Source organism: Stenella coeruleoalba (assembly GCF_951394435.1).
Source record: "Stenella coeruleoalba genome assembly, chromosome: 11".
NCBI lineage: Eukaryota > Metazoa > Chordata > Mammalia > Artiodactyla > Delphinidae > Stenella > Stenella coeruleoalba.
In genome coordinates, this window is record NC_137157.1 from 7,351,592 (window position 1) to 7,377,865 (window position 26,274).

At 44.2% G+C, this 26,274-nt stretch overlaps 1 protein-coding gene across 1 annotated transcript in view; it reads right to left on the reverse strand.

Annotated features, from left to right (window-relative positions):
- Nucleotides 1-26,274, reverse strand: part of MEI1 (meiotic double-stranded break formation protein 1) — a gene marked incomplete at its 5' end in the record, with an annotated part of 65,116 nt that overhangs the window by 33,674 nt on the left and 5,168 nt on the right. Inside the window, 15 exons of the mRNA XM_079936272.1 lie at nt 1,625-1,793; nt 4,725-4,822; nt 6,141-6,201; nt 10,370-10,481; nt 12,076-12,217; nt 13,018-13,109; nt 14,208-14,322; nt 18,106-18,240; nt 18,368-18,467; nt 19,459-19,575; nt 20,397-20,511; nt 21,349-21,479; nt 22,688-22,891; nt 23,416-23,521; nt 24,846-24,919. Of these exons, the coding sequence (XP_079792398.1) occupies nt 1,625-1,793; nt 4,725-4,822; nt 6,141-6,201; nt 10,370-10,481; nt 12,076-12,217; nt 13,018-13,109; nt 14,208-14,322; nt 18,106-18,240; nt 18,368-18,467; nt 19,459-19,575; nt 20,397-20,511; nt 21,349-21,479; nt 22,688-22,891; nt 23,416-23,521; nt 24,846-24,919 (1,771 nt within the window). The remainder of the gene's footprint in view (nt 1-1,624; nt 1,794-4,724; nt 4,823-6,140; nt 6,202-10,369; nt 10,482-12,075; nt 12,218-13,017; nt 13,110-14,207; nt 14,323-18,105; nt 18,241-18,367; nt 18,468-19,458; nt 19,576-20,396; nt 20,512-21,348; nt 21,480-22,687; nt 22,892-23,415; nt 23,522-24,845; nt 24,920-26,274) is intronic.

Consider the following 26,274-nt stretch of genomic DNA (forward strand, 5'->3'; position numbering starts at 1 on the left):
TGAGAGGCCCGCGTACCACAAAAAAAAAAAAAAAGAAGTTGGACCCCTACCTCACACCATCATAAAAGTTAACTCAAAATGGATCATAAACCTATATGTAAGAGCTAAAATTGTGAAAGAAAATAACTATAGAAGAAAATATAGGAGTAAATCTTCATGACTTTGGGTTAGAAAATGGTTTCTTAGAATCAACACCAAAAGCATAAATGACAACAGAAAAAACAGACATATTTCATCCCCCCCAAATTTTTAAAATTAGATTTAATAAAAATTTAAAACTCTGTGCTTCAAAGGATACCATCAAGAAAGTTAAAAGACAACTAACAGAACGGGAGAAAAAAATTGCAAATCATATATCTAATAAGGGACTTGTATCTAGAACATATAAAGAACTCTTACAACTCAGTTAAAAAAATGGGTCAAAGATCTGAATTTCTCCAAAGAAGGCGTGCAAATGGCCAAGAAAAACATGAAAAGATGTTCAAAATCATTAGTCATTAGGGAAATGCTATTCAAAACCACAATGCAAAAACCACTTCATAACCGCTAGGCTGGCTATAATCAAAAAGATGGACAACAAGTGTTAACAAGGATATGGAGAAACTGGAACCCTCAAATATTGCTGGTAGGATTGCAGCTACTCTGGAAAACAATTTGGAAGTTCCTCAAAATGTTAAACATTGTATTGCCATATGACTCCTCAATTCTACACCTAGTATATACAGAAAAGGAAGAGAAAAGCAAGTACTCAAACAAATACATGTATACACATATTCACAGCATTACTATTCACAATAGCCAAAAGGTGGAAACAGCCCAAATGTCCAGCCATGGATGAAGGAATAAACAAATTGTGGTGTATATATACAACGGTATATTATTCAGCCAAAAAAAAAAAAAGAATAAAGTACCAATGCATGCTACAAACATTATGCTCACTGGACGAATCTTGAAAACACTGTGCTAAGTGGAAGAAGCCAGGTGCAAAAGGTCACATACTGTATGACCACATCTATAGGAAATGTTCAGAATAGATAAATCCATAGAGACAGAACACAGACTGTTGGTTGCCAGGAGCTGAGCAGAAAAAGGAATGGGTAGTGACTGCTTAATGGATAAGAGGTTTTACTTTGGAGTGATGGAAATATTTTGGAACTAGATAGAGATGGTGGTTGCACAGCACTGTGAATGTATTAAATGCCACTAAATTCGCTTTAAAACAGTTAATTTAATTATGTAAATTTTAACTCAATAAATTATTTTTTAAAAGCTTAACAGAAAATAGTCTTTTGATTTTAAATTTTAAAAAATTGTATAGTGATTCTTAAAACCAAAGTAAGGCACTGATATTTTTTTTTGGTGCGTGAACAACACCCTCAGGGATATCAAGGAACTCTCATTAGCATTCTAGGCCTCTGTCTCTAGACAGACTACCCACCTGTCTTAACCCCCTCTCCAACATGTGAGCCCCTGAGGAATATAAGCCATTTCTCACTTATCTCTGTGTCCCCAGTGCCCAGCACCAGGCTTGGAGAGGATGCCTCTGTAAACATTTATTGAACTGAACTTGGCTAAAGATGTAGGTTCCAGAACCAACTGTCAGCCACCAGCTCTGAGCACTGACCTGTCCTCGTGAATGTAGGCCAGGTAGAAGAGGAGCAGGATGCAGTACTGTCTCTGGCGAGTGGCTCCCTCCACGTACTGGCGATCCGACAGGAAAGCAAGGCTTTCAGGGCTCCTGCTGCTTATCTGGGGCAGCCCATGCTGCAGAAGCTCAGACACTGCAGATAGTTCTGGGGAGAGAACAAGCAGGAGAAAAATCACACAAAGGACACAGGAGAGCAGGTAATGAGCACATGGGTGTCTACTACATACAGAGTACTGCACAGGGCAACAAGGATACACGCCAGATAAAAGGAAATCAGTCTCTTCTTCCTCTCTACCAGGAGAGACTAAAGGTAGCATGTGGAAGGACATAGATACATTCATTCACTTGACAATGTCCACTGATTGGCTACTCTAGGCCAGGCTGTGAGACATGGGCCCTACCTCCAGTAGCTGGCAGCTGGTGGGAAAAAACAGATAATGAGACAGATAATTACAGGACATGTGATCAGTGCCATGTTCAAGCGTGGAAGAGAGAGTGACTCACGCCACCTGCGACGGGGAGGGCAAGCTCAAAGAGGAGGGAACTGTGGAGGGTGAAGAGAAAACAGGCAGAGAAAGGAGGGAAGAGACTCCCTGAGCCAGGAAGCAAGGAGTTCAGCAGCCTGGAGGCATAAGAGGAAGTCATGTATAAGGGGCAGGAAGGAGTTCAGTGTGACTGGCCCCTCAGTGAATAGATGTGGAGTGTTAGGGGTTTGGGACTGTGTGATGTAATTTGTAGCTAGACTGTGAAAGACCTTGAATGATGAATAGAGAATATGGCTTTTATCCTGAGAACAGATTCCTAAATTTCTTATGAAACTTCTGTTTCTTAAAAGAAAGAACATTTGATTACCAAAAGAATATGAAAGAAAAGGACCTCAGAGCTTAAATTTTGAATAAAGTCACCTTTATGGAAAATTCACTACATTACCCTTATTTTCCAAATTTCACCATAGACCAGAGAAAACTCCATCACTGTCGGACAATGCCCCACAGACTGATGTTTGGAGACAATGGCTGAAGGCCAGGGTAGTTGAGATGTTAAGGATAAATCGTCTAGCAGTCGGTGAAGACTGGTTGGAGGATGAGAGACTGCAAGCAGGGGGCCAAGTTAGAGGTCAAATGAAAGGGTCCATCCTGCCAGTGCAGTGGGCCTACAGGCAAGTGGAAGGTGACATGGAGAATGTCCCACTGCGATGTGCTAGCAGAGTCAGGTCAGGTTTCCTAATTCTAAGCTTAGGGCCTTTTCTACCAAAGCACACTATGACCACTGTGATAATAACAAAACTAATATCCTTGAGCCTCGCACATCCATAAGTAAGTAAGGTTGGCTGCTCTTCCTGGTGCTCTGAGATATGACAAGATCTCAGGGTCTGAGGGGGCAGACAGTGTGGCCCCTCCTATTCCAACAAGAGAGGGAGCTGCCTGCAGCAGGGGCTGGTGCTGGTGAACACTAGAGGTCGTTGTGATGCGGCTGCCACCATGGTGGAAGTCATCATGTCATTCTCTGTGCAGGCCAGACCACACCTGAATAGGAGGCAGAGAGCTGGACACCGAGCAGAGAGGAGTGGCTGGTACAGTGAGAGAACTAGAAGCCAAGCCATGTTGGAAGGAATGAAAATGCTCACCTGTGCTGCTGTCTCTCTCAGCATAGTGTCTGAGAAAGACAAAGGAAAAAGAGCGGTTTGGGAAGTCTGTAGGAAGAAGACAACATCTTCATAAATGTAAAAAGAGGAAACACAGCCAGCAGCAAATGTCACCCACAAAGAAGGCACGGTATTTGTTGAATGAATGAATAAAACAATGATTAAACTGTTTTATGTTATAGCAAGAGGGAGAGGTATAGGATAGAGGAACTCCTTAGGGCAGAGAACGTATCGTAATTATCACTGTATCCGCAGCGGCACTTAGGCCTCCCTGACATGCTGCAGAAGCTCAACTAATACTCAGCAAAAGGGAAAACCTCCAGCTCTCAGCCCTGCATCTGCTGCTCCCCCTGCCTAGATGGTGCATGGGACTCCTTGACCTCACTCAGACCTCCACCAACATGCCACCTCCTCACCTCCTCATGAAAACCCTAACGTGTACCTCCTCCTTCCATCACCCCCATCCCTTCACCTAGCTTTATTTTTTTCATAGCACTCATCCACCCCTGACATTATATCTATGTGTTTATTGTCTGCCTCTCCCACTCCATTGGAACAGGACTTTGTTTCCCTATTACCAGCTCCTTGAATAGAGTCTGGCACATAGTAGATGCTCAAGAAATATTTCTTGAATGAAGGAATGGAGAAATGAAACAGGCTGTTCAAGATATTTTGAGCAGGGCTTCCCTGGTGGCGCAGTGGTTGAGCATCTGCCTGCTAATGCAGGGGACACGGGTTCGAGCCCTGGTCTGGGAGGATCCCACATGCCACGGAGCAACTAGGCCCGTAAGCCACAACTACTGAGCCTGCGCGTCTGGAGCCTGTGCTCCGCAACAAGAGAGGCCGCGATAGTGAGAGGCCCGCGCACCGCAATGAAGAGTGGCCCCGCTTGCCACAACTAGAGAAAGCCCTCGCACAGAAACGAAGACCCAACACAGCCAAAAATAAATAAATAAAGTACCTTCTAACTTTAACATTAGAGTACTCGCCATTTCCCCATTTCTACAACAAATACACTTCTGCATGAAATCATAGACTAGGAAAATCTCAGGTTTCAAAAAAAAAGAAGATATTTTGAGCAAAGGTATCTGGGGGTAACAGGCAGAGAGCAAGAGCCCTGGTGTGAGGGACAATGCAGAGAAGTTGGTCACGGGGAGGAACTGGACTTGTTGAGCTTTAGAGTCCTTCTCAACCCTTAAGTCTAAAGGTCCCAGGGGCTTGGATTCCACTGTTTTCTGATTTATTTATTATCTCACCTCCCTAGGAAGCAGCCTACAGTTCCATCATTCCATGATTCCATGGTTCCTCTGGGTAGCTTCAAGCAAAGGTTTCTTATTACTGTACTGACTCACTACCCAGCCAATCAGCAAGGCATCCAGACTCTAAAAGACCACCACAGACCTCATGAGTGGTCAAACTACAGCATCTTACCTTCTTGGGAAGGTGGTCCTGTCTTCTCTGGAGCTGAGAGGAGGTTGATGCACATGTAGTAGAGGAAACTGGAACACACCTGGTTTAGGGCTGAGTGACTTAGTGGGAGAAGAGGAAGACAGAACAAGAGAGTACATTGCTACTTTGGCTGGGACAGCATTATCCCTGCCATGTACTGGGGCACCACTGGTTTGTGCCAGAGCCCAATGAAGTTCTAACCATGGCCCTGGTAGAGAAGGTCTGGAGGTAGCTGTGAAAAGTAAATATGGAACCTGCTGCCCACAGATGTAACTTAGGCACTTGGCCCATATAGGCATTCACTAAAAATTTCCTGAAAAAAATAAATCAAGGAGGGCTACTAAGCTCCAATTTAATAAAACATATAGGGCTTCCCTGGTGGCACAGTGGTTAAGAATCCGCCTGCCAATGCAGGGGACACAGGTTTGAGTCCTGGTCCGGGAAGATCGCACATGCCATGGAGCAACTAAGCCTGCGCGCCACAACTAGTGAAGCCCGCACACCTAGAGCCTGTGCTCCGCCACAAGAGAAGCCACCGCATGAGAAACCCGTGCACCGCAATGAAGAGTAGCCCCCACTCGCCGCAACTAGAGAAAGCCCGCGTGCAGCAACGAAGACCCAACGCAGCCAAAAATAAAATAAATAAATTTATTAAAAAAATAAAATAAAATAAAACATAGAAACAAAAAAGTCCTCCTGGGTCAGGAAAGGGCTGAGGCGTACTAGAAAAAGAGGAAGCTGTTGAATCCAAAATGGGTAGCTGAGGAGAACTACAAAAAACATCTAAAATTGTGACTCTGAATCCAGGTGGATCCCTGTATTCCCTCCTGAATGTTGGTGTTCTATTCGGAGATATGGAAGGAGAGCTAGACGCTGCACTGAGGTCACCCTGAGGACTGCAGGCAGTAACAAGTGGAATCTGCTGAGTAAATGCAGACAGGTGGCAAATCAAAAATGGGAAGGCACGGAATGCTGTCCTAGAAGCCTAAAGAGACAGACTGAGGCAGCAACCTCTCTACTTTAAACAAAAGAGTCTCTCCTCTGGAATTGCTGGGCTGGCAGCAACTAGAACACGATTCTCTCTTGATGGACACAGCATCGATTACCCTGTGAGGGCCTTGGTTTCCTTGTTTGTAAAATGAGGGGTTAGACAAATGATCTCTAAGAGCCCTTCCAGTTTTGATGTTACAGGTGCCCATCCAAGTATCACATGGAATGAAAGTCGTATCAGAACCAGACAAGTAAAAGCTACAGGAGCCCATCCAGCTCGTACCATCAGCTGCTGAGCAATTCCCACAGTGTCAATCCCCCCCAAGGTCCTATGACTAAACCACACTAATCAGAAATTTCCACTTGTCCAGTCAAGAAGGACACTTGTCCCCTTGGGACCATACATACCTCAGGCCGCTGCAGAACCTGGCCTTCAGTTCCAAGGTCAGTTGTATGAAGGATGAGGCAGCTTGGGAGAATTGAGAAGAAAGCAGAGAGCAATTTAAAGTAGACTTTTTACAGAGACTCCCAAGTCTGGGTGGTACTAGTTCTGGAATCACACAGACCCAGGTTTGAAATTTGCTCCATCACTATCTAGAAATGTGGCTCTGGAACACTTACTTAACTACTCTGAGACTCAGTTTTGATATCTATACCTCGAACGTTGTTGTGAAACTAAGTAAAATAAATGAATATAGAAGATCTAACAAATACTTAGCTCAGAGTAGGTACTGAATAAAAGTTCATCTTCCTTTCTGATGAACAGTCTGCATTAGCTGGTGACCCTGGCCCAGGCCCCTGCACTGCCTGACTCTCCTAGTTGCCCCGCTCCCACCCCGCCCTGCCATGCAGCTCTCTGTCAAAACTGACCTCTGTCCTGTCCATCCTTGGTCCCTGTAAAAGCAGTATTCTTGACAAGAGCTCCCACTATACCAGCTCCAGGGCTGGGGATAATCTTATTCTATTGCAGGGCTTCTGGTAGGGAATTAATCCCTCAGTTTCATAGTAACTTTCGAGGACAGCAGTTTAACCCATGGCTCCCTCAGCAGGGGAACGCCCAATTTGTCTGCTGGAAGGGTTCCTCGTGGTACAGACTCTCAGGGATCCAGAGTTTCTCCACCCCCAACTTCAGGTCTCTACCCCCTCTTGGCTGGCGGTGTCTGCTTCCCTCTTTTCTCTTGCAGTTTGGGCCCTGACCCTGTTCTCGCTGGCTTCAGGCTACATAGACCTCCCTGTAATCACACTTTCTCTACATGCCTTGCGCTCTGCACCACTGCCCCGCCGGAGATCTACACTTCTGAAGCTGCACCCATTCAGCACCCCAAGACTGGATTCTCTTGGCTCTTGAAGTATGGCAAGCAGAAAGAGCAGATGAAGGGAAGGAAAGGAGTATATGTCAGTTGTCACAATGACTAAGAGGTACACTCATTCAGGAAATCTACATATGTTGCCTCATTTCACTCCCATTATTATCACCATGTTCTAGTTGAGGACATTGCAGATAAGAAAATTAATTTGCCCAATGTCAATGAGCAAGGGATGTTTATTACACAACCCATATGTGCTAATCACAAAGGTCCTACTTTTTCCCCTCTTACACACAGCCTCCTACTGTCTCCTAGAAGTTCCTCCCACTTCCTACATGGAATAGCTTCCTAAGGGTTTCCTGTACTCTGTTCTTTTCCTAGAGAGAACAAAGATACCTCTGAACAGCGACAAGGGACCTCTCCAGGATGACCCAGACCATCAATCAGAAACTCGCTCAAAATCCCACATCAAATATACAGACAACTGCAAAAGGTATGCCCCTCAACTCCCCAGTTCTGGATCCTGGCCCCTCTCCTTTCCAAGGACCTTGCTCTGCTGAGTACCCCTGCATCTCTCTACTGCTCCTTCGTATACACTGCTAACAGAAATAAGTGTTTCCAGTCTTAGGGGGTACTAAAATCCTTCCTAACTCCATGTCCCCTTCCAATTACACCCCCAGTTCTCACCTCCCCCCTTACACCAAACTTATGGAAAGATTTGCCTATTTTGCCTTTACTGCCTCACCTTGAACTCACTCTTCAACTCACTACAGTCCGGCTTACACACCAACCACTCACAGCAACTGCTCTGGCCAAGGTCACCAACAGCCTACATGATGCCAAGTCCAATATACATTTTTCAGTCCTTGTCTTACTTGACCTCTGGGATGCATCTGACACTCATGACCACTCCCTCATCTACAAAACTCTCTTCACTTGGCTTCCCTAATGTCATCCCCTTCTGGGTTTCTTCCTACCTCTCCAACCATTCCTTACCAGTGGACTTTGGAGTAATCTGTTCCGCCTGACCACTAAATATTGTACTTTATTTTGTCTTGGTCCTTTGATCATCTCATTTTACACACTCACCATGAGGAATCTCACCTGTTCCCCACTAGAGACTCAGCCCCACAAGGACAGGGGTCTGTTTTGTTCACTGCTACATCCTCTGCCCTAGGACAGTGCCCTTCATGTAGCAGGTACCCAATAAATGTTTGTTGAATGATTGAAAGGCTGGATGATGAAAACTTCTATATTTATTGTAAAGAAAAAAATGCTGCCTGCTATTCCAGTTCTACAAGGATCAAGCCATTAGCCAATGCAGTTCCTCAGCCCACCAACAGTGTACCCTGAGAGGAAGTCAGGATGGGGAAAAACAGGAAACATTCTGCACTTTGGATATACTGGCCCCTAGATAGTTAAGATGGCTATCTAAGGGAAATTTTCAAATGACCCCAGATTCTTGCATCTTCCCATACACAAAAAAAGGCACTAAAATCATTAACTTGAGATGTCCGTTTTTTGTGACTAGCAGTAATCTTTTTATGATTGACTACACGTTTTCCAAACAAAAAAGTTCATATATATTGTGCCTTCCCGTTTACCTCTTTGGAGCAGTTCCTCAGAGCTATCTGAGAGGCTGTCTCCCAGGCTATAGTCCTCAGCAAGGTCCCCAAATAAAACTTAACTTACAACTCTTACATTGTGCGTTTTTCTTTCAAGTGACACTATATTTAAGACCAGATGTTTCCCATGACCTCAGACATAGTCAATTACCTACCTAAAAGCTCCACTGGGACATCTCACAGGCATCTCAGAGGTACCCTGATCCAAACTGATCACACCCTCTACTGCCTTCCCAAACCAGATCCTCCTCTAGGGAGCCTCCTCTCAATAAAAAACACCACCACCCACCTAGATGGCAGCCAGAAGCCAAGGCATTACCCTAAACTATTCCCTCTCCCTCATGCCCTACATCCAATCATTCTACCACAGCCCACCCCCCCACACACACACATACTACCTTAGTTCCTAACACCAACCTGAGTTAATGCAAGAGGTTGAACTTCTTGCCTCCAATCTTGCCTCCCTCTAACTCATGGTCCACACTGTTCCAAGAAGGATCTTTCTGAAACAGCAATCTGAGCCTGTCACTCTCCTTCTTTAAGACTCAATGATCCCAAGATAAAGTCCAAATTCCCAACCTGGTCAACAAGGCCCTTCATGACTGAGCCCTGGCTACCTCTCCATGGTAGACTTCCCACTGCATGCTATGTGACAGGAATAAAAGAAAAGACAGTAAATGATAATGATAAGGGGCAGGCATAGCATAAAGATTAAGAAAGCAGGCTCTAGAGCCAGATTAGACTCCCTGAGTTTGAATCCTGGGCACACCACTTCCTGTGTGACCTTGGGCAAGTTGTCCAACCTAAGTTTCAATGTGCTCATCAGCAGAATGAGGATAATCATAGTACATACTCCTTAGAGTTTTTCTGAGAATTAAATGAATGAATACATGTAAACCACTGAGAACAGTATCTAACACATAGTAAGAGCTTAATATTATGTTAGTTATCATTAGTTATTAATGATTACTACCATTCTCTCTACTCCCTTTTCTGCTTTTGGCTATCTCCCCTTCCCATTCTCACCATCACTACCACTTTCTGAAGAGGATAAAGGAGACTCTGACTCTGATTCCTGGGCTTACTCTGCAAATTGAGGTATTTATAGGATGAAAACTGGAGACGTGGGAAAGGAAGGTTTATATTTTGAAGAGAAAAAATGACTAGTGAGGGAAGAAAATAAATACATGCAAGAAGACCTGGAGAAGGCTGAAGGAGTCAAGAGCCACTTGGGTTCAATTTTAGGAAGGCATTTCAGTACAGTATAGTTAGACAGCACTTTCACACAGAGTGCTACCGCCCTTCTATAAGGCACTTGCAAGTACACAGGACATTTTTCAGTTGTCACAATGACTGGGGATACTTCTGTCATTCAGGGCTCAGGAGCCAGAGACACTAAACATCTTGTGAGGGCTGAGGGAATGTGGAGGATGAGAGTAATTAGGGGAAGGAGGTCTGTTGTGGGCTCTGAACTGGAACCTTCTTGACATTCTCAGAGAAGTGTCAATTAATTTGAGAACTGCCTTTAAGGACTTTTGATTGATGGATGATATACCCTTCCACTCAACACTAGGCAGAGTGTGGATGTTAATTCTGAATGAATACGTAAGCCTCCCATCCACAGGTTATGCACTCTTTAAGTACCCTGAGCAACTGCCTAAGGCGCCTGCCTCCCTCCCAACTTCCACACTTGCCTGCTGCCTACCAAGCTTCTTGGAGAATTCCTCCTTCATATGGGGGACGATGACAAAAAGGCTGTGCAGAACTGAGAGGAAAACCTCCATCAAGGCTGGATGAGTGGCCTGTTCCGAGTACCTCTGCAAAGAACCAAGAGGGAGAGCACAGTCCTCCAGGACTGAGCCTCTGAAGAAGAAACAGCATCAGCAAAAACTGCATCATCTAGCAATGGGAGACTAAATTCTTCCATTTCAAGGGCACAAGAAACACTAGGGGACCTGAAGTCACAAGCCTGCATCCAAGGCTTACATCTTCTGCCACTTGATAAACTGTTCAAGATTCATTACCGCTCTGGGCCTCTACCAAAGAGTAAAACAGAAATAACAAGTCCTACCTCCCAGAAACAAATGATATCTCATGTGTAAAAGGCACTTTCTAAACTGTAATGCAGAGTGACGCTCATGCTTCTAACATATAATAATTTAGTTTACAAACTTCCTTCACGTTTCTTTTTCATGTGATCATTGAACAGAATCATGAGGCAGCCTGATATGGTAGACAGAGCTCTGGATTAAGAGTAGAGAAATCTGAGTTCTATTTCAAGCTCTGTACGAAGTCGCTGTGTGCCCTTGGGTCAGTCACCCCCTCCCTTCTCGCTGTTTCAGTTCCCTGTGTGTAAATAGGCAGGGCCTCAGGGACATGGTTCTTACAGATACTTTTCATTTGGTTTTCAAACCAAGTTTTTTTCGACTAGAAAAGTAATACAAGCTCATTAAAGAAAATGTGTAAAATACAGAAAAGTAGAAAGCAAGAATAATACAGTAATTCTATGATCTAGCCCTAGATCTAGCTCTAACGCTCCATAAATCTAGGAGGAAGGCAGAGCAGGTGAGGAAGGGCTACTGCTAGTGCGAGCCAGTCAGAGCTGCAATCCCGGGCTCCTGAGAGCTACCCACCTGAAGACCCTGGCACTCTGCCTCAGAGGCTTCTTCAAGAAAAAGAGGCTCTCCTGTCAGAACCAGAGGATGCTCCCCTGCTGCCACCTACTGTTCCCAGTGGGTATTTTGGAGGTGTCCTTTCCCAACTAACAGTGGCTCCTCACAGGCTCACAGGATATCCAAACCTCAAAGAGGACAAGACTCACCCAAGGTCATCTGGGCAGTCAACAGCTCTGGACCCCGCTCTTCCTACTATCTCCATCTCAAGTCAGCTCAAACCCAGGGCTCTCTTCAGGTCTCTCACCTGTCATTTTATAGAACTCACATATGTGCTCCTTAGTGAAGCCTAGATCAGACATTGACTGCTACTCTTTACTAAGCAGAAAAATACATAGGTTCAAACCTCAGAACTGTCATATACTTGCTTTACAACCATAGAAAAATGACAAGCTCATCTTTAAATTGGGGGAAATGATAGGACCTATTTCACAGGGTCACTGGGAGGGTTAAATTATGAATATAAGGCATTTATCACTTCATAAACATTACCTATTTATTATTTTATTATTACTGCTTTCTACTTTTTAAGAGGCATCTATTAATCTATTATTTACAACCAAACACTGTACTGTGATTTTAAAACCAAAGGAAAAGTGGCTGCAAGAACAACACTGCTACGACTCTCAGAAGGTCCAGTTGAGCAGTCGAGTCACTGTCTTGTGCCTCTCAGCCTGGCTTGCTCTCACATTCTTCTCCTCCCCAAGCTTCATGCTGTCCAAGGCTCAGGAAAACCCACCATCACCATGGGGATACACAAGGAGTCACAGGCACTGAGAAGAAATTCTGAGAAGGCCTCCAAGGTGTCTTCTTTCTCAGCACTGGGAGCTGTGAACGGATTCTCCTGGGCCGAAGGCTCGCTCTGGAATTCCACAGCCAACCTAAGAAATCAATGTGTGGGTATATCTACAACTACCTATGCAACATAAAGGTTAGAAGCATCCTCCTAGAGGGATACCTGAGCTCAGGGCTCAGGGAAAGTCTCCCGACCAGCAGATCTGGAGAAAATTCCAGACGCCTCAGTGAGGGAGAACCTGGTCTTTGGTCACCTCTTCAGCTTCGTGCTCCCTACCCTCTCTCCCATAACACATGACTCATCCACCCTACTACATGTATTTCCCTGAATATACCATGCTGTTTGCTGTTTCACACCTCTTTGCCTTTACATATGCTGCTCTCTACTTGGAATGCCTTCCCCAGGTTTGTGACAACGTAATGAATTCCACACATATAAACAAAACTGTCTCTTCCCCAGGAGACTGTGAGCTCCTTGTGGGTAGGAGCTAATCTGACTTACCTTTCTACTCCCACTGTCTAGCACCAGGCCTGGCACACAGTAGATACAACAAATACTTGTTCATGTGTACTGAATTAATCCAACAAGCATTCAGTGAACACCTATAGCACTAGGTTACTTGGGAAGAGGAACAAACCTGAGTGAGATACAACCTCATTGCACAGTAACAAAAACTTCGCCAGGGGGGAATCTTTAGAAACCTCCTCCACATACCCATTCCATACCCCACACGCATCCCCAGCCTCCATCCCAGCCAAAGTCCTCTCACTACGCAGCAAAGCATCAGAAACCAAGTGCTGCTTCTAGAGCTTCATCCTTTGTCCGATTCCTTTCTACACCCACCCTCCATACTACTCCCTCATCAGACCACAGAGGGCCCCTCACCTGCAGGCATTTCTAAATCCCTCCAGAGTGCTCAGGAGGAAGCTTCCTCTTCGAAGAATGGTCTTCTCCGAATCTCTACTGGAGGCATGGCCCTGAGGTGAGAAGGAAAGAGGGGAACCTATTGGCCACGTACCTACTTCGTGTTCTGGTCTTTGCTTAGAGGACTACAGACTTCTTCCTCTCACACTGGAGTCTGGCATTCCCATACACCTAACAATTTCCAGGGGATCTTAGGTACATCCCCACAAATCCAGCCATCTAATAGCTCCTTTAAAACATGGTAGAAGAGGAAACCTTAACCACTTGGCTCCCTGTGAAGCACAGGACTGGTTCTTGTTCTGTTATACGCAGAAAACTGTCACAGGCTAGTGGACATTAGCCTAACTGGCTATAATGCCCGTATTATTGCTCCAAAACACACACAAAAATCCCCACCGCCTCAGGCGTGAAGAGCTTAGTTTCCAAAGTTAATCCTGAAAGACATAATCAGCACCCACGTTAATAGTATTTCTTCTGATATTTTAAGTCCATGGCCCATTAAAAGCCAACAATTATGACACAGTGCACAGTGGTCAGATTCTTTCTAAGATTATAGCGAATCCAGCCTTAAATAATCTTGTGAGCATGTTTACCATACCTGCTTGGATGATATAAAAGACAAAGTGGGGCTTCCCTGGTGGCGCAGTGGTTGAGAGTCCGCCTGCCGATGCAGGGGACGCGGGTTTGTGCCCCGGTCCGGGAAGATCCCACATGCCGCGGAGCGGCTGGGCCCGTGAGCCATGGCCGCTGAGCCTGCGCGTCCGGAGCCTGTGCTCCGCAACGGGAGAGGCCACAACGGTGAGAGGCCCGCATACCGCAAAAAAATAAAAATAATAAATAAATAAAAGACAAAGTGTGTAGTAGGCTTGGGTACAAACACCCTGGGATTTACTATCCAAACTCAGGTCCTTGCTAGCTTTGGACCTGAGAGAAAAACTATTTAACCCCTGCGACTTCAGTTTCATAATGAGGATAACGATTATTAAGTCCTACAGTTCTGCAGTTAGGAAAAAAAATAACATCTCATTGTAGGCGTGTGTGCATGAGAAAAACCTATAAAGTAGCATATAAAGGTAATGCAATGTACTAATTATCTTCCAAAAACACATTACAGCATGATCTCCAGAAGAAGCAGGCTGCAGTGCACTGACCAGGGGCCTCCAGTTCAACGGGATCTGGGAAAAATCTGCACATCGGCTCAGCATGGCTTTGAGCAAGGCCTGCAGCTCCTTGTACAGCACAGGTAGAGCACTCTGATGATCCTTCCTGCACCCAGAGAGACAAAGGTAGGCCTATGGTGAGGTAAGGGTACTCCAAGGTACCCTCAGGTTCTCAGGCAATGGGGGACAGGTGGTAGATCAGAACACGGGTCCAGGATCTGATCTGATAAAAACCCTTGCTCCAACACATATCTGCTGCACGACTTCATGCACATTCCTCATCCTCTCTAGCCCTCAGTTTCTTCATCTAGTCAATGAAAGTTAATAGTACTCTCCTCATAGAATTATTCTAAGGATCAAATTGGATAATGTATGCCAAACACTCAGCATGATGTTTGCTAGTTAGTAAGTCCTTATAAATGACAGCTAAGACTATTATTATTGTTATTAAAGATACAGAAGGTTTTCTCACTGAGAAGGGCCTCCCAGTGAAAAAAGTACTATCTAGAACAGAAGGTGGTCACTGTTCTCAAATAAGTGATAAACTGTCTTGGGGACGAGAGATCAAATTTGCTTTCTGTTTCCTTGATGAGGAAAATCAGGATCAATAGGTAAACGTTATCAAAGACCCAGATCTTATTTAAAGAATATAAGGAAGAACTTTCTAAGAGTCAAAACTCTATAAAGTGGGCTTCCCTGGTGGCACAGTGGTTAAGAATTCTCCTGCCAATGCAGGGGACGTGGGTTCGAGCCCTGGTCCGGGAAGATCCCACATGCTGCAGAGCAACTAAGCCTGTGCGCCACAACTAGTGAGCCTGCGCTCTAGAGCCTGCGAGCCACAACTACTGAAGCCCGCGCGCCTAGAGCCTGTGCTCCACAAGAGAAGCCACTGCAATGAGAAGCCTGCGCACTGCAACGAAGAGCAGCCCCCACTTGTCGCAACTAGAGAAAGCCCGCGCACAGCAACAAAGACCCAATGCAGCCAAAAATAAATTAAATAAATAAATTTTTAAAAAAAGAAGAATGAAATAATGCCATTTGTAGCAGCATGGGTAGACCTGGAGATTATCTTATTAAGTGAAGTAAGTCAGACAGAGAAAAACAAATATCATATGATATCGCTTATATGTGGAATCTAAAAAAAAAATGATACAAATGAACTTATTTACAAAACAGAAAAACAGACTCACAGAAAACAATCTTATGGTTACCAGGGGGAAGGGTGGGGGGAGGGATAGATTGGGAATTTGGGATTGACATATGAACAGAGAGCAATCTGCTGGGCCTTCTAACAGGCACTCCATTAACTGTATATAGTGAAGGCTTGATTTCCCCTTTCCCTCTTCATTTCTGGAAGCTCTAACTTTCTATCCTACATTGACTGTCAAGCCCTGGTTCTGCCATCTTTAAATTCTTTCAGCAGTTCTCACTTTTCATTCCTCCTTCCGGTTGTGCTCCCCAGAGACCCTCTGAACCACTCCACCTCAGAGGGACCACCTCAGTAAAAATTCTGAAAAATTAAAGTCAAAAGTAAAATTATCTAAGGATTAATAACCAGCCCCCTACCCACAGCTCTCCACAATTCTGACCCAACCAGCTTTCTGGCTTCTTCATGTACTACTCCCCTTCACACAATCTGCTGGCCAGACTGGCTACCGTACCCTCAGTAATCCCTAAATTTTCCTACCTACATGTTTTGGCCAACCCTGGTCCTTCCACAAATCTAAATCTCTCTCATCCCTCATAGCACAGCTCAAATACTACCTCCTGTCTGAAAGGTGCTAAAGGTGCTACCAGTCCCCCATAACACTGACCTCCTGGGAGATTTCCAGCTCTGCATGGGAACTTCTGATTGACTCTGGCTCTTACTCTATGTCTTTGTTACCCTGTTGGTTTACTCATCTCACCCTTGTTGGGATTCATGCCCCAGATTTAGAGATTCAAATCCAGGAAAGGACAAAAGGGGAAAAGAGACAAACTGAAGCCATTATAATGTAAATGCTATTCTTTTATTCAATTTTTAGAAGCAACCTAGAGTCAAGTGATGAAGACTTAAATATAGTTACAGAAGAGACTATAAATGTTAACAAACTTTACAATATAAAATTAAAGGTATAGGGAGTTCCCTGGTGGCGCAGTGGTTTCCACCTGCCAATGCAGGGGACACGGGTTCCAGCCCTGGTCCGGGAAGATCCCACGTGCCGCAGAGCAACTAAGCCCGTGCACCACAACTACTGCGCCTGCATTCTAGAGCCCGCAAGCCACAACTACTGAGTCCATGTGTCACAACTACTGAGCCCGCATGCCACAACCACTGAAGCCCACGCACCTAAAGCCCATGCTCTGCAACAAGAGAAACCACCGCCACGAGAAGCCTGCGCACTGCAACTAGAGAAAGCCCGCGCGCAGCAACGAAGACCCAACGCAGCCAAAAATAAATAAAGAAATTTATAAAATTTTTAAAAATTATAAAATAAAATAAAGTCCCCAATGGACATTTCACTCCCCAGATCTTCCTTTTAAAATAAATAACTAAATAAAATTAAAGGTACAGCTGACATTGAGAAGTAGACGGTAAGGAGAAGGGAAAGAAAGAGCTGGGGTGCTAATATACTCAGCTAACGAAGTAGGGTGTCAAGAGGTACTGCTTCAAGTTGAGGGAACAAGAAACACAAGTTTTAAGTATATTATTTAAAATTTTGAAAACATAACATCAATTAACATAAAATGGTAACTAGCAAAAATGCCAAGGAAGTGTAGAGAAGACAAAATAATGTGACCTAAGTCTTGTTTTTCTTATTGGCAAGTCAATGAATAATGTTCTAAATTGACAAATAAAGAAATAGCATTACAAGCATATTGTTTAGATTTAGGGAGATAAATCACCAGAACTAAAACCAAAATGAGTTAAAATTAGTTTCCTTTAGGAAGTGGGGACAGGGGGCTGTTCCTTTTCATGATAAACCTTGTGTGTATTTTATTTTTTATCACTTAAATACATTACTTTGTTAGATTTTTAAAAGGGAGGGCGTGGAAACAAAGTAAAATTTTCTATACAAATAAATATGGGTTATCCTCCATTAGTTTTCTCAAGATATCAAGCATCTTACTAAGGAATGATTTCCCATCATGACCCTAGGATTGCTTAGTCTCACCATCCATTTTAACATCATTCATATACTGAGTATCTATTAGGAGTGAGGCATATAGCAGTGAAAAAAATGACATGGTCCCTTATCTCCTGGAGATTATTTTATATAGTGGAGGAGACACAGAACAAATGAATAAACAAGAACTGTCAAGTGTCTGGTAGGTGCTGTAATAGCCAGATGGGTCAGTTAGGGAAGGACACTCTGAATGAGACCTGAATGATGGGAAGAGTCCAGTCATGCAAAGATTTCAGGGAAGAGTATTTTGGGCAGAAGGAAAAATTAGTAGAAAGGAAGTGGGGGCAAGGTCTGGACTAAAACAAATGACCTAATTTTAAAAAGTTACATCCACAAAATAAATACAGAATAAAATCCTGTTTTAAAAAAACATGCAGAGAATTGGAAAGAATTCTTCCAAATTAAAAATATGAAAGCAGAAATAAAACACTCAATAGTAGAGGTGAAAATAAAGTCAAGAAAATCTCCTGGAAACTAGTACATAATGACAAAAAGATAAAAAACTGTCAGACAAAGAAAAGAAAGAGATGACCAATCCAGGAGGCCCAACATCCAAATGGCAGTTCCAGGAAGACAGAACAGAGTAAACAGAGCAGCGGAAGAAATAATTCAATGAAATTTCCCTGACCTAAAGGACAAGCATCCCCTGGAAGCTGCTCTGGCCTTGACAGGCCCTCGGGTACACGCAGGGGTGGAAAGTTCAGCCTGTCTGGGTCTCTCACCTCAGAAAGGCAGAAATGGCCTTCACTGCCTCAGCAGCCACCTCCAGCACAGGGCTGTTCACTGCCTCTTGGAGGGCACGGCCAGCATCTCTGCACAGGGCTGAGCTTGGGAACAGCTTGATCTCCTCTGGCTGCCTGAGAAATTGTAAATGAGAAATGAGTGTGTGAACTCCTATCACTGACCCCACCAGGAATAAATACCTCACTTCTTTCCTTCTCCAGTCTGGCCCCTACAGGCCTGACGCGTCACTACTTTGCTCACCGAGTCAGGATCTGAGTAAAGAGCAGCAGGCCCTGCTTGTGCAGCTCGGTGTTGTTCATCCTCAGGATTCCCTGTAGGCTCCTCACCACTGACTCGATCCCTACCGCAAAATGACATGGCAGAGGCCAGGGATCAGGGCTTGTTGGCTTCTTTACTGCCTTCCCAGGAGAGATGAGAGGCTCTGGACAGCAAATATTTGCTAGCAGCCCTCATGGAGCAGTCCTGACAAGTTGAGCTGATGGGACAGGACTGTGAGATCTTTGAGGGAAGGCCCTTATCTGATTCATCTCTGTCTCCCCAAACCCAGCACAACCCAAAGCACGACCCTGACATTCGAGGTATTTAGTCAATACCTACCAGCTGAGCTTCACCTTCTCTACTACACGCACTCCTATTTCTTCTTAAAGAATAAGGTAGGACATCCACTCCTCCAGGAAGCATTCCCTGGTCCACTCAGGCAGAGCTGTGGGCCTCCCCTGAGCTCCTACATGTCTTGTACCTCCCCTCTTGCACAGTCTTAATAAGCTTGCTTATATCTCCCTCCCCTTCCAGAGGACAGGGACCACATTTTATGTATCTCTAAATCTCTAGGTTCCAGCCTGGTGCCTGGCATAGAACAAGAACACAGAATATAAAATGAGTAACTAAATGTGCCCAGTCTAAAAATCTAGATGTGATATAAAAAGTCCCAGACAAGAAAGGTATCACCAGGAAAGAAGAAGAAGGGACAGTTTCAAAAAACTTTGAAAGGATAAATCAGCAAAACTTGGGGACTAACTAGATGGATAGATATCTGGGGTGCAGGAAAAGACTGAATCCAAGACTGAGTAAAGTTGCTCTTAAGGTGCAACAGGAATTCATTTAGTGGCCCTTCTCTTGCTAAACATATATACTGCCAATCAATGAAGAACAGAACTGTTTGGATATCACTGCTTGCACGTGGAATCTGGTAATGAGTTTGGGCTGATGGATATGACCAGACCAGCACCCCTCTCCAAGGTGTAGGCTGGCCCCCCGTCACTGCTGTTGCCACCTAACTTCAAAGTGCTGTCCACCTGAGCCAGAGCTAGTACAGGACCCACAATACCAACCGTACACCGTGTGGCACTTGGAAAAGAAGAGTGGCTCTTCTGCCAGAAGTATCAAGCAGTTGTAGCTGGACCAGACAAGCACTTCACTGGAAGAGGAAAGATGCTCAAAGAGGAACTCTGGCCAGGGAGACAGGAGGAAAACAGTCAATGACAACAGTGTAATCATGATCCCTTAACTAACGCTATGGCCTTGGATTTATTCAGCATCTCACACCTGCCACTTCATCTGTTCACACACCCTCTTGACGAGACATGATCATTCATTCACAGATAAACCTGGAAAATGCCCTCAGACTTATGGTGTAACCTTATCTTTTTAATAGATGGGGAAACTGAGACCTAGAGAGAAACAGTTGGTGGTAGAGGCGGGACTGGAATTCAGGTCCCCTAATTCTCAGGATGGGCAGCAGCATGATACAGAGAAAAGAGACTTTAGAGCCAGACAGCCTTGATTTTGTATCCCTTCTCTGCCAATGCCGAGTCTTGCTGATTTAAACAAGTTATTTCCCTTCTCTAGTTCAATTTCCTTATTCATAAAATAGCAAAGATGAGGACCTAAATGTGGCAACATTTGCGATGCACCTCAGGGCGTATTTCCTGGCTCATAACAAACCTTCAAGACACATTAGTTCATTTTGCCTCCCTGGTCCACGGGTCTTTCCACCACCCCACGCTAGGTGTTTATTCCTAGATGGTCAAATTAATGACAAAGTTCAGTGACAAACTGCTCAAGGTCATATTAGAAATCTGTAGCAAGAGGATTCAGACTTCATGAGGTCTATTTCCTAGAGTCTGTCATATACAATGAACATGCCACCAACCATCCCTCCAGTATGCATATCAAAGAACTCCCAACAAGACTGCTGCTGCTGCTACTCAAGGGTCTCCAGGCACAACTCTGCGATCCTCAGAGGAGAAAGTTAGAAGGGGCCTCCTACCTGGGATGTCAGCATGGATGAAGGCTGGGGCGTGCTTCGCTGGCGAGTGGACCAGTACTGCAGTTATACAGTGGGCACTGGCCACCTGCAGAGTCTCATCTCTGGAAAGGAGAAGCTGGAGAAACAGGCAGCAAAATGTGTCACAGTCACACCACTGACAGGACCAGAGGGAAGCAGCCTGAATGCCTCAGGGCAGGAGCCTGATTTGTCTCTGAATCCCTCACACACTACTGGTGCCAGGCATAAGGATGGTGCTCAAGGAGTGCAGTTATAGATTATGGAAAGGAGTCTCTGTCAACAGCAGCAGGAGAGAAACAGAACAAAAGAACACAATGGCACTCAAAGAACACTAACATCATCCCCAAGAAGGGCTCAGGCCTTCATTGGCAAAAGTACTTTCACAGTCCTCATCTGGTTTTGATGTTTCAACAAGCCTGGGACATAAGGGAAGGTTCTGCTATGAGCCTTGCTTCAAAGAATGTGCAGAAAAGAGTTAACATTGCAGGCCTGAGTCTGTTATCCTTAGAAAGTCCTGCCTGCAAGGTTGGCCACTCACTGGGTTTGGGAAGTTGAATTTCAGGAGGGTTCTCAACCCTCCAAGAACTGGTAAAAGTGGCTCACTGTGACTAAACTATTTGCACAAGCAATGCAGTTTATGCTGAACCCACCCCTACTTTCTTTCTGGGAATCTAGAATTTTGGTATGTGCTAGGCAGAGGGTGCCTCTATAACCAGCCAGCTCCCAATTAAAACCTAGGGCACAGGTTTTAACTTATCCTTTCATGACTGAAAGAAAACCAACTTTGAGCCTTCTAATAGCATATTGTTTTGGCCAGTAAGAAAATACTTAGGAAATCCTGGATAGAAGGAGTGGTAGATAAGGAAAAAGGCCCAGGAAGCATTCAGGTTCCCTTGTTATTGAACCCAGAGACCACGAACCACAAGACAACTACCTTTTTGAGCACCAAAGGCAGTGAGGTCTCTCCTGGTGGCCCCTCAACACTCTCAGTACTTTCCACCAGCGCAGATTTGTTCATGATCATGGACACAAAGAGGTCATACTTCAGCAGCTGCCTCAGCAAACCTAGAAAACAAAGGGGTTGGGAAGTGAGGCAAGAGGAGCATAGGCACCAGAATACACCCAAGGCAGCTCCTCCGACTTCCCCTAGAAACTTCTTCATGTCTCCATAGATATTCCTAAGTATTTTATTCTTTTTAATGCTGTTGTAAATGGGACTGTTTTCTTAGTTTCTTTTTCATATTGTTTGTTGTTAGTATATAGAAACACAAGTGATTTTGTATCCTACAATTTTACTGAATTCATTTATTAGTTTTAACAGTTTTTAGTGTAGTTTTTAGGGGTTTCTATATATAAGGTAATGTCATCTGAAAACAGAGTCAATTTTACTTCTTCCTTCCTTTACTTCTGTCTCTTATTTCTTTCTCTTGCCTAATTGTTCTGGCTAGGACTTCAAGTACTAGGCTGAATAGAATCCCACCTTTTTCTTTGCAATCTCCACGAAAGCATGTACCACAATGGACTCTGATCACATCTGTCCTCCACATTGGGCTATGAACTCCCACAGATGAGAGCCTGGGTTTGATCATCTTTATGACCCCAGAGCCCAGAACAGGGCTGGCTCAGAATGAACACTCTCTATGTGTGGCTGAACTAGTCATAACAGAGCTCTTGGCCCAAACTGTGAAAAGAAATTGTTGTTACCCACAGACTATGCTTTTCCCTGTAGCTCCTGCTCTGAAACAGGTCCTCACCCAGTCACCAATCACAGTGCCCATTTGCTCTATCCAAAATACAAAAGCTCCCTGCTCAAAAGCATTTAGTAGATCTCGTGTATTTATGTAAGGAAGTAACAGGAGAGGCTGAAAGGGTACACTGAGCTTCAAATAACAAGCAGAGAAACTTGGACTTCACTCTGGAGGCCAGAGGGAGCCATAGATGATTTTCCAAATAGAAGACTGACAGGATGCAAGCTATGCAGTGTGAAGATTAATTTGACAGCAAGTACAGGATGCACCAGGGCATGCAGTAAAGACCAGAGGCAAAAAAATTGCTGTCCCACTCTTCTTCCTCTTCTCCTTCCAAAGATGACGTTCTTAGGATACCACACCCAACATTAGGCATCTTTCACAGTCTGTGCCTCTTATCTCCCAAACCCACAGCTTCTATCCGTTGCAAAGCAGCAAACCTCCCCACCACTAGTGAGCCAATATCTCAAATCCTCAAGCAAAACCTCAAAAGCTTCCTCTTTTCTCTCCAGTCCCATGTCTTACCCAAGCAGTTGATCTTTAGCTCCTTTGTCTGGGCACCATCCATGGTAGAAAGGAAGAGAGGACACAGTTTCTCCCGGAAATGGCCCAAAAGCATCTCGGCTGCAACTGGTGAGGAGTACAGCTTCCCATAAAGGTAGCAGACAGAAGCTTGCACCCCCTCACTGGGGTATACTAAACCTCTCAACAGATGTTCCATCAGGTCACCTATCCAGAAAACAACCAAGGGGCCAGGGGAACCTCACAATGTCAACTGCTAGACGACACTCCAAACTATTGCCCTGAATGGAATAGTGATGGTAATCCCCTACAATGCCCCACAATACATGATTTCTGGGAACTTAATCAAAAGGGAAAACCAAGGCTTAGAGAAGTTAAGTGATTTACCCTTGGATAAATACTCTGTGAGATATTTATCTGCTTTTACTGATAGAAAAAAAGTGCTTCTATATTCCAGAATTAATTCTTCCTCTCACCTGAAAGGAAGGCTCATAGTAGGTACTTAATTCTTTTGTGTTAACAAAATGAATTGAAGGAGCCCAAGACCAGAGTTGAGAAACACTTTTTTTCCAATTGGCCAACATAGAGCAGATTTTGCAGATGGGGAAACTAAAGCCTAGAGAAGGAAAGTAATGATTTCCCAGATGTACACAGTGAATGGACCACCCAGATGGAAGTGTGATCAAAACAGGTGAAAGGGTAGTGGTAGCTCTTCCCCAGAGGTCACTCACTGTGCTCCATCACAAGCTTGTCTGCCAGAGCAGGGATCGCATCCACCAACTTGCCGAGAAGGGTCAGGGTGGCCAGGCTGCCTCGCATGGAGGGCATGTTACACAGCTACAGAGAGTGAACATACTCTGCTCTATAAATTAGGATCAGGACAGATCTCCCACCAAAATTCATCTTGCCCTATCCACACCAAACCCTGTACTGCATGTGTCTCTCACCACAGTCAGTAATCAGCCTCTTTAGCTAAGTGTCTATATCCCCTATTGGACTGGGAAGTCCCGAAGGAAAGGGACTGAGTCAGATTCCTCTCAGTGTCCTCAGTACCTAGCTCAGTACATGTTTGTTAAACTAAATTAAAATGAGCATATTTTGCCTCCTATGGAGCCAGAAACTGGGAGGTGAAATTTGGGAACATCATAAAGATGGAATTCTAGTTCATTGCAAAAAAAAATTGGTTATCATCATCATTATTGTTATATTATCACTGAACCCTCTATTTGTCAGGTACTATGCTTGATGCTTTACAGGCAGAGTCAATAGTAAATATTTCACCTTTTCTACTGACTAGCTGTAGTACCTTAAGTAAGATTCCTAACTCTTCTGGTGGGAATTAATACTAGGACCAACTTCATAGGGTTGTTGGGAGGACTAAATGAGATAGTGCATGTAAAGCACCAACATAGTGCCTAGCATATAGAAAGTGCTCAAAATGTTAAGTGGCATAATCATAATGATAAATGTTGATATATATAATTATAAATTCAATCATATGTTAACCACATGCAGAGTAATTATAATGACATGATTATTTAACATTATTTCTAATTAAATGTTGCTCTTGATGGTGTTAAATGAACATTTGTCTTCCTTTTGCAAAAAAAAAAAAAAAAAAGTGACTCTGATATTATTCCTAAATCTTAAACACAATGCAGAAGCTGCTTGTTTAACTGATATCTATGGCTACATTGAAGAAAGCTGGTTAAATATACCTTCTCAGTGTTTACCTTAGATGCTGATAAAAGCAAATGCCTTCAGTATAAAATAAACCAAACAAAAATACTAAGGCAAGAGAGCAGTTAGTGAACATATTTCCTTAATAGTGAACATACTTCCTTAATAAATTCATCAAGGAAATCTGTATTATATTTAGGAGGATATAGAGAATGGCCATGGATGATTACGCCAGAAAATGGACTTCAGCACATGGAGGCAGCATTTGGGAGACTGAAAAGGGAAGGAAAGAAGCTACAAAGAGTACTGGAGCAGAAGACCCAGGCCCTAGCTCTGGCTCTGCCACTGACTCAGTGACCTCAGGCAAGTCCCTTTTCCTCTCTGGATTTCAATCTCCCCATCTATCCAAAGAAGGGTTGACCCAGCTCTGACATCTGAGGATTCTGAGGGGTACTCAAGAACCAACAGCTACTTTACTGACCTCTTTGTGACACTCATACAGCAGGCAATGAATGGTCTGCTCCAACTTCAGCTGAGTTGTAAGCTGGATAAGGACTGAGAAGACACAATAACATTACTAATCAGAAGACAACCCATGGCCCACAGTTCACTTTTCATAGTCCTTCTAATCAAAGTCATTTGCTTGTGGTAATCGGCATTAGTCTTTTCTATCTCCCCCATTCTTCGCTGTTTTTAATCAATGGTTGACAACTAGGCTGTACATTAGAATCACCTAGGAAGCTTAAAAAAAGAAAAAAAAAACTAACACCCAAGTCCCACCCCAGACCAATTAAATCAGAATCTCTAGATAAAGGGTCTAAGCATCTGGATACTTTTTTAGTTTCCCAGGTAAGTCTATTGTGAAGCCAAGGTTGAAAACTACTATGTTATTTCTACCTTTTTCCTTCCTCAGAATTTGCTACTTCATATATGAAAAAAACAGAATTAGGAGTTAGTTCCTGTGCCAATAATTGGCGATAATATTATCACTCAACCCCAAACCCGCCCTTCTATACAATTGTTTGTGATACTTCTGCTGGTGTCTTTGAGGAGGAGTAAAGAAGAGGCTGGCTCTACAAGTCTGGGGAAAGCTGCAGACTAGATCTGGCTGCTGCTGAGGGAAGGCTCTGCCACCTCCAGGGTAAAGAAGCATTCTAGGACAACACTCACAGAAACAGGAAGACAGGAAGCAAACAGGAAACAGTAAGGAAGGAGCAAGTCCTTCTCCCTCTAGCTTTGCAATCTCCATCTAGTATCCACCACCTCAGTGAAGTTCCTGGGATCTGATGAGGGTTCTGCAAGCTATGCTGGTACCAACCAGGAGCAGATGGCTTTAGGATTATAGCCCCACTCAAGAGTGGTCTTGAGGAAAATGGTGAAGGGAAATCTCCCCACCTCTGCCAGTTGTCGGACCTTCGAGGGGTACATCTGTTTGTCCACATTCTCTAGACTGAGAGATGGGCAAAAGTACATACAGATCATATTGATTTATCTGTCACAGCTGCTAGCAGTTACAGCTGCTAACTGCATGTCTGGATAGTCATGGACCCAGCAGCAGCCAAGCAGCATCCTCTCCTCAGAGATTTGTGTTTCATGTATGGGGTCCTTCCTCCAAACTTGTAAGTCTTAATAATTCCAACCTCTCCCTTTGTTTCCCTATCCCTAGGGGTGGAAGCTGTTTTCAAAAATTGCTACCTCAGTGAAACTTGGTTCACTTTTGCCTTCAGTAACCTAGTCAATAATTCTTTAAAGTTTTTTTCTGTTCAAATAACTTGTGTGGTTTATGTTTCGTGACTATAACCTAACTGATACAGTTCTTGCTCTTTCGGCAAGAATCCTCGCATCTCAGGGACTTCCCTAGTGGCGCAGTGGTTGGGAGTCCGCCTGCCAACGCAGGGGACATGGGTTTG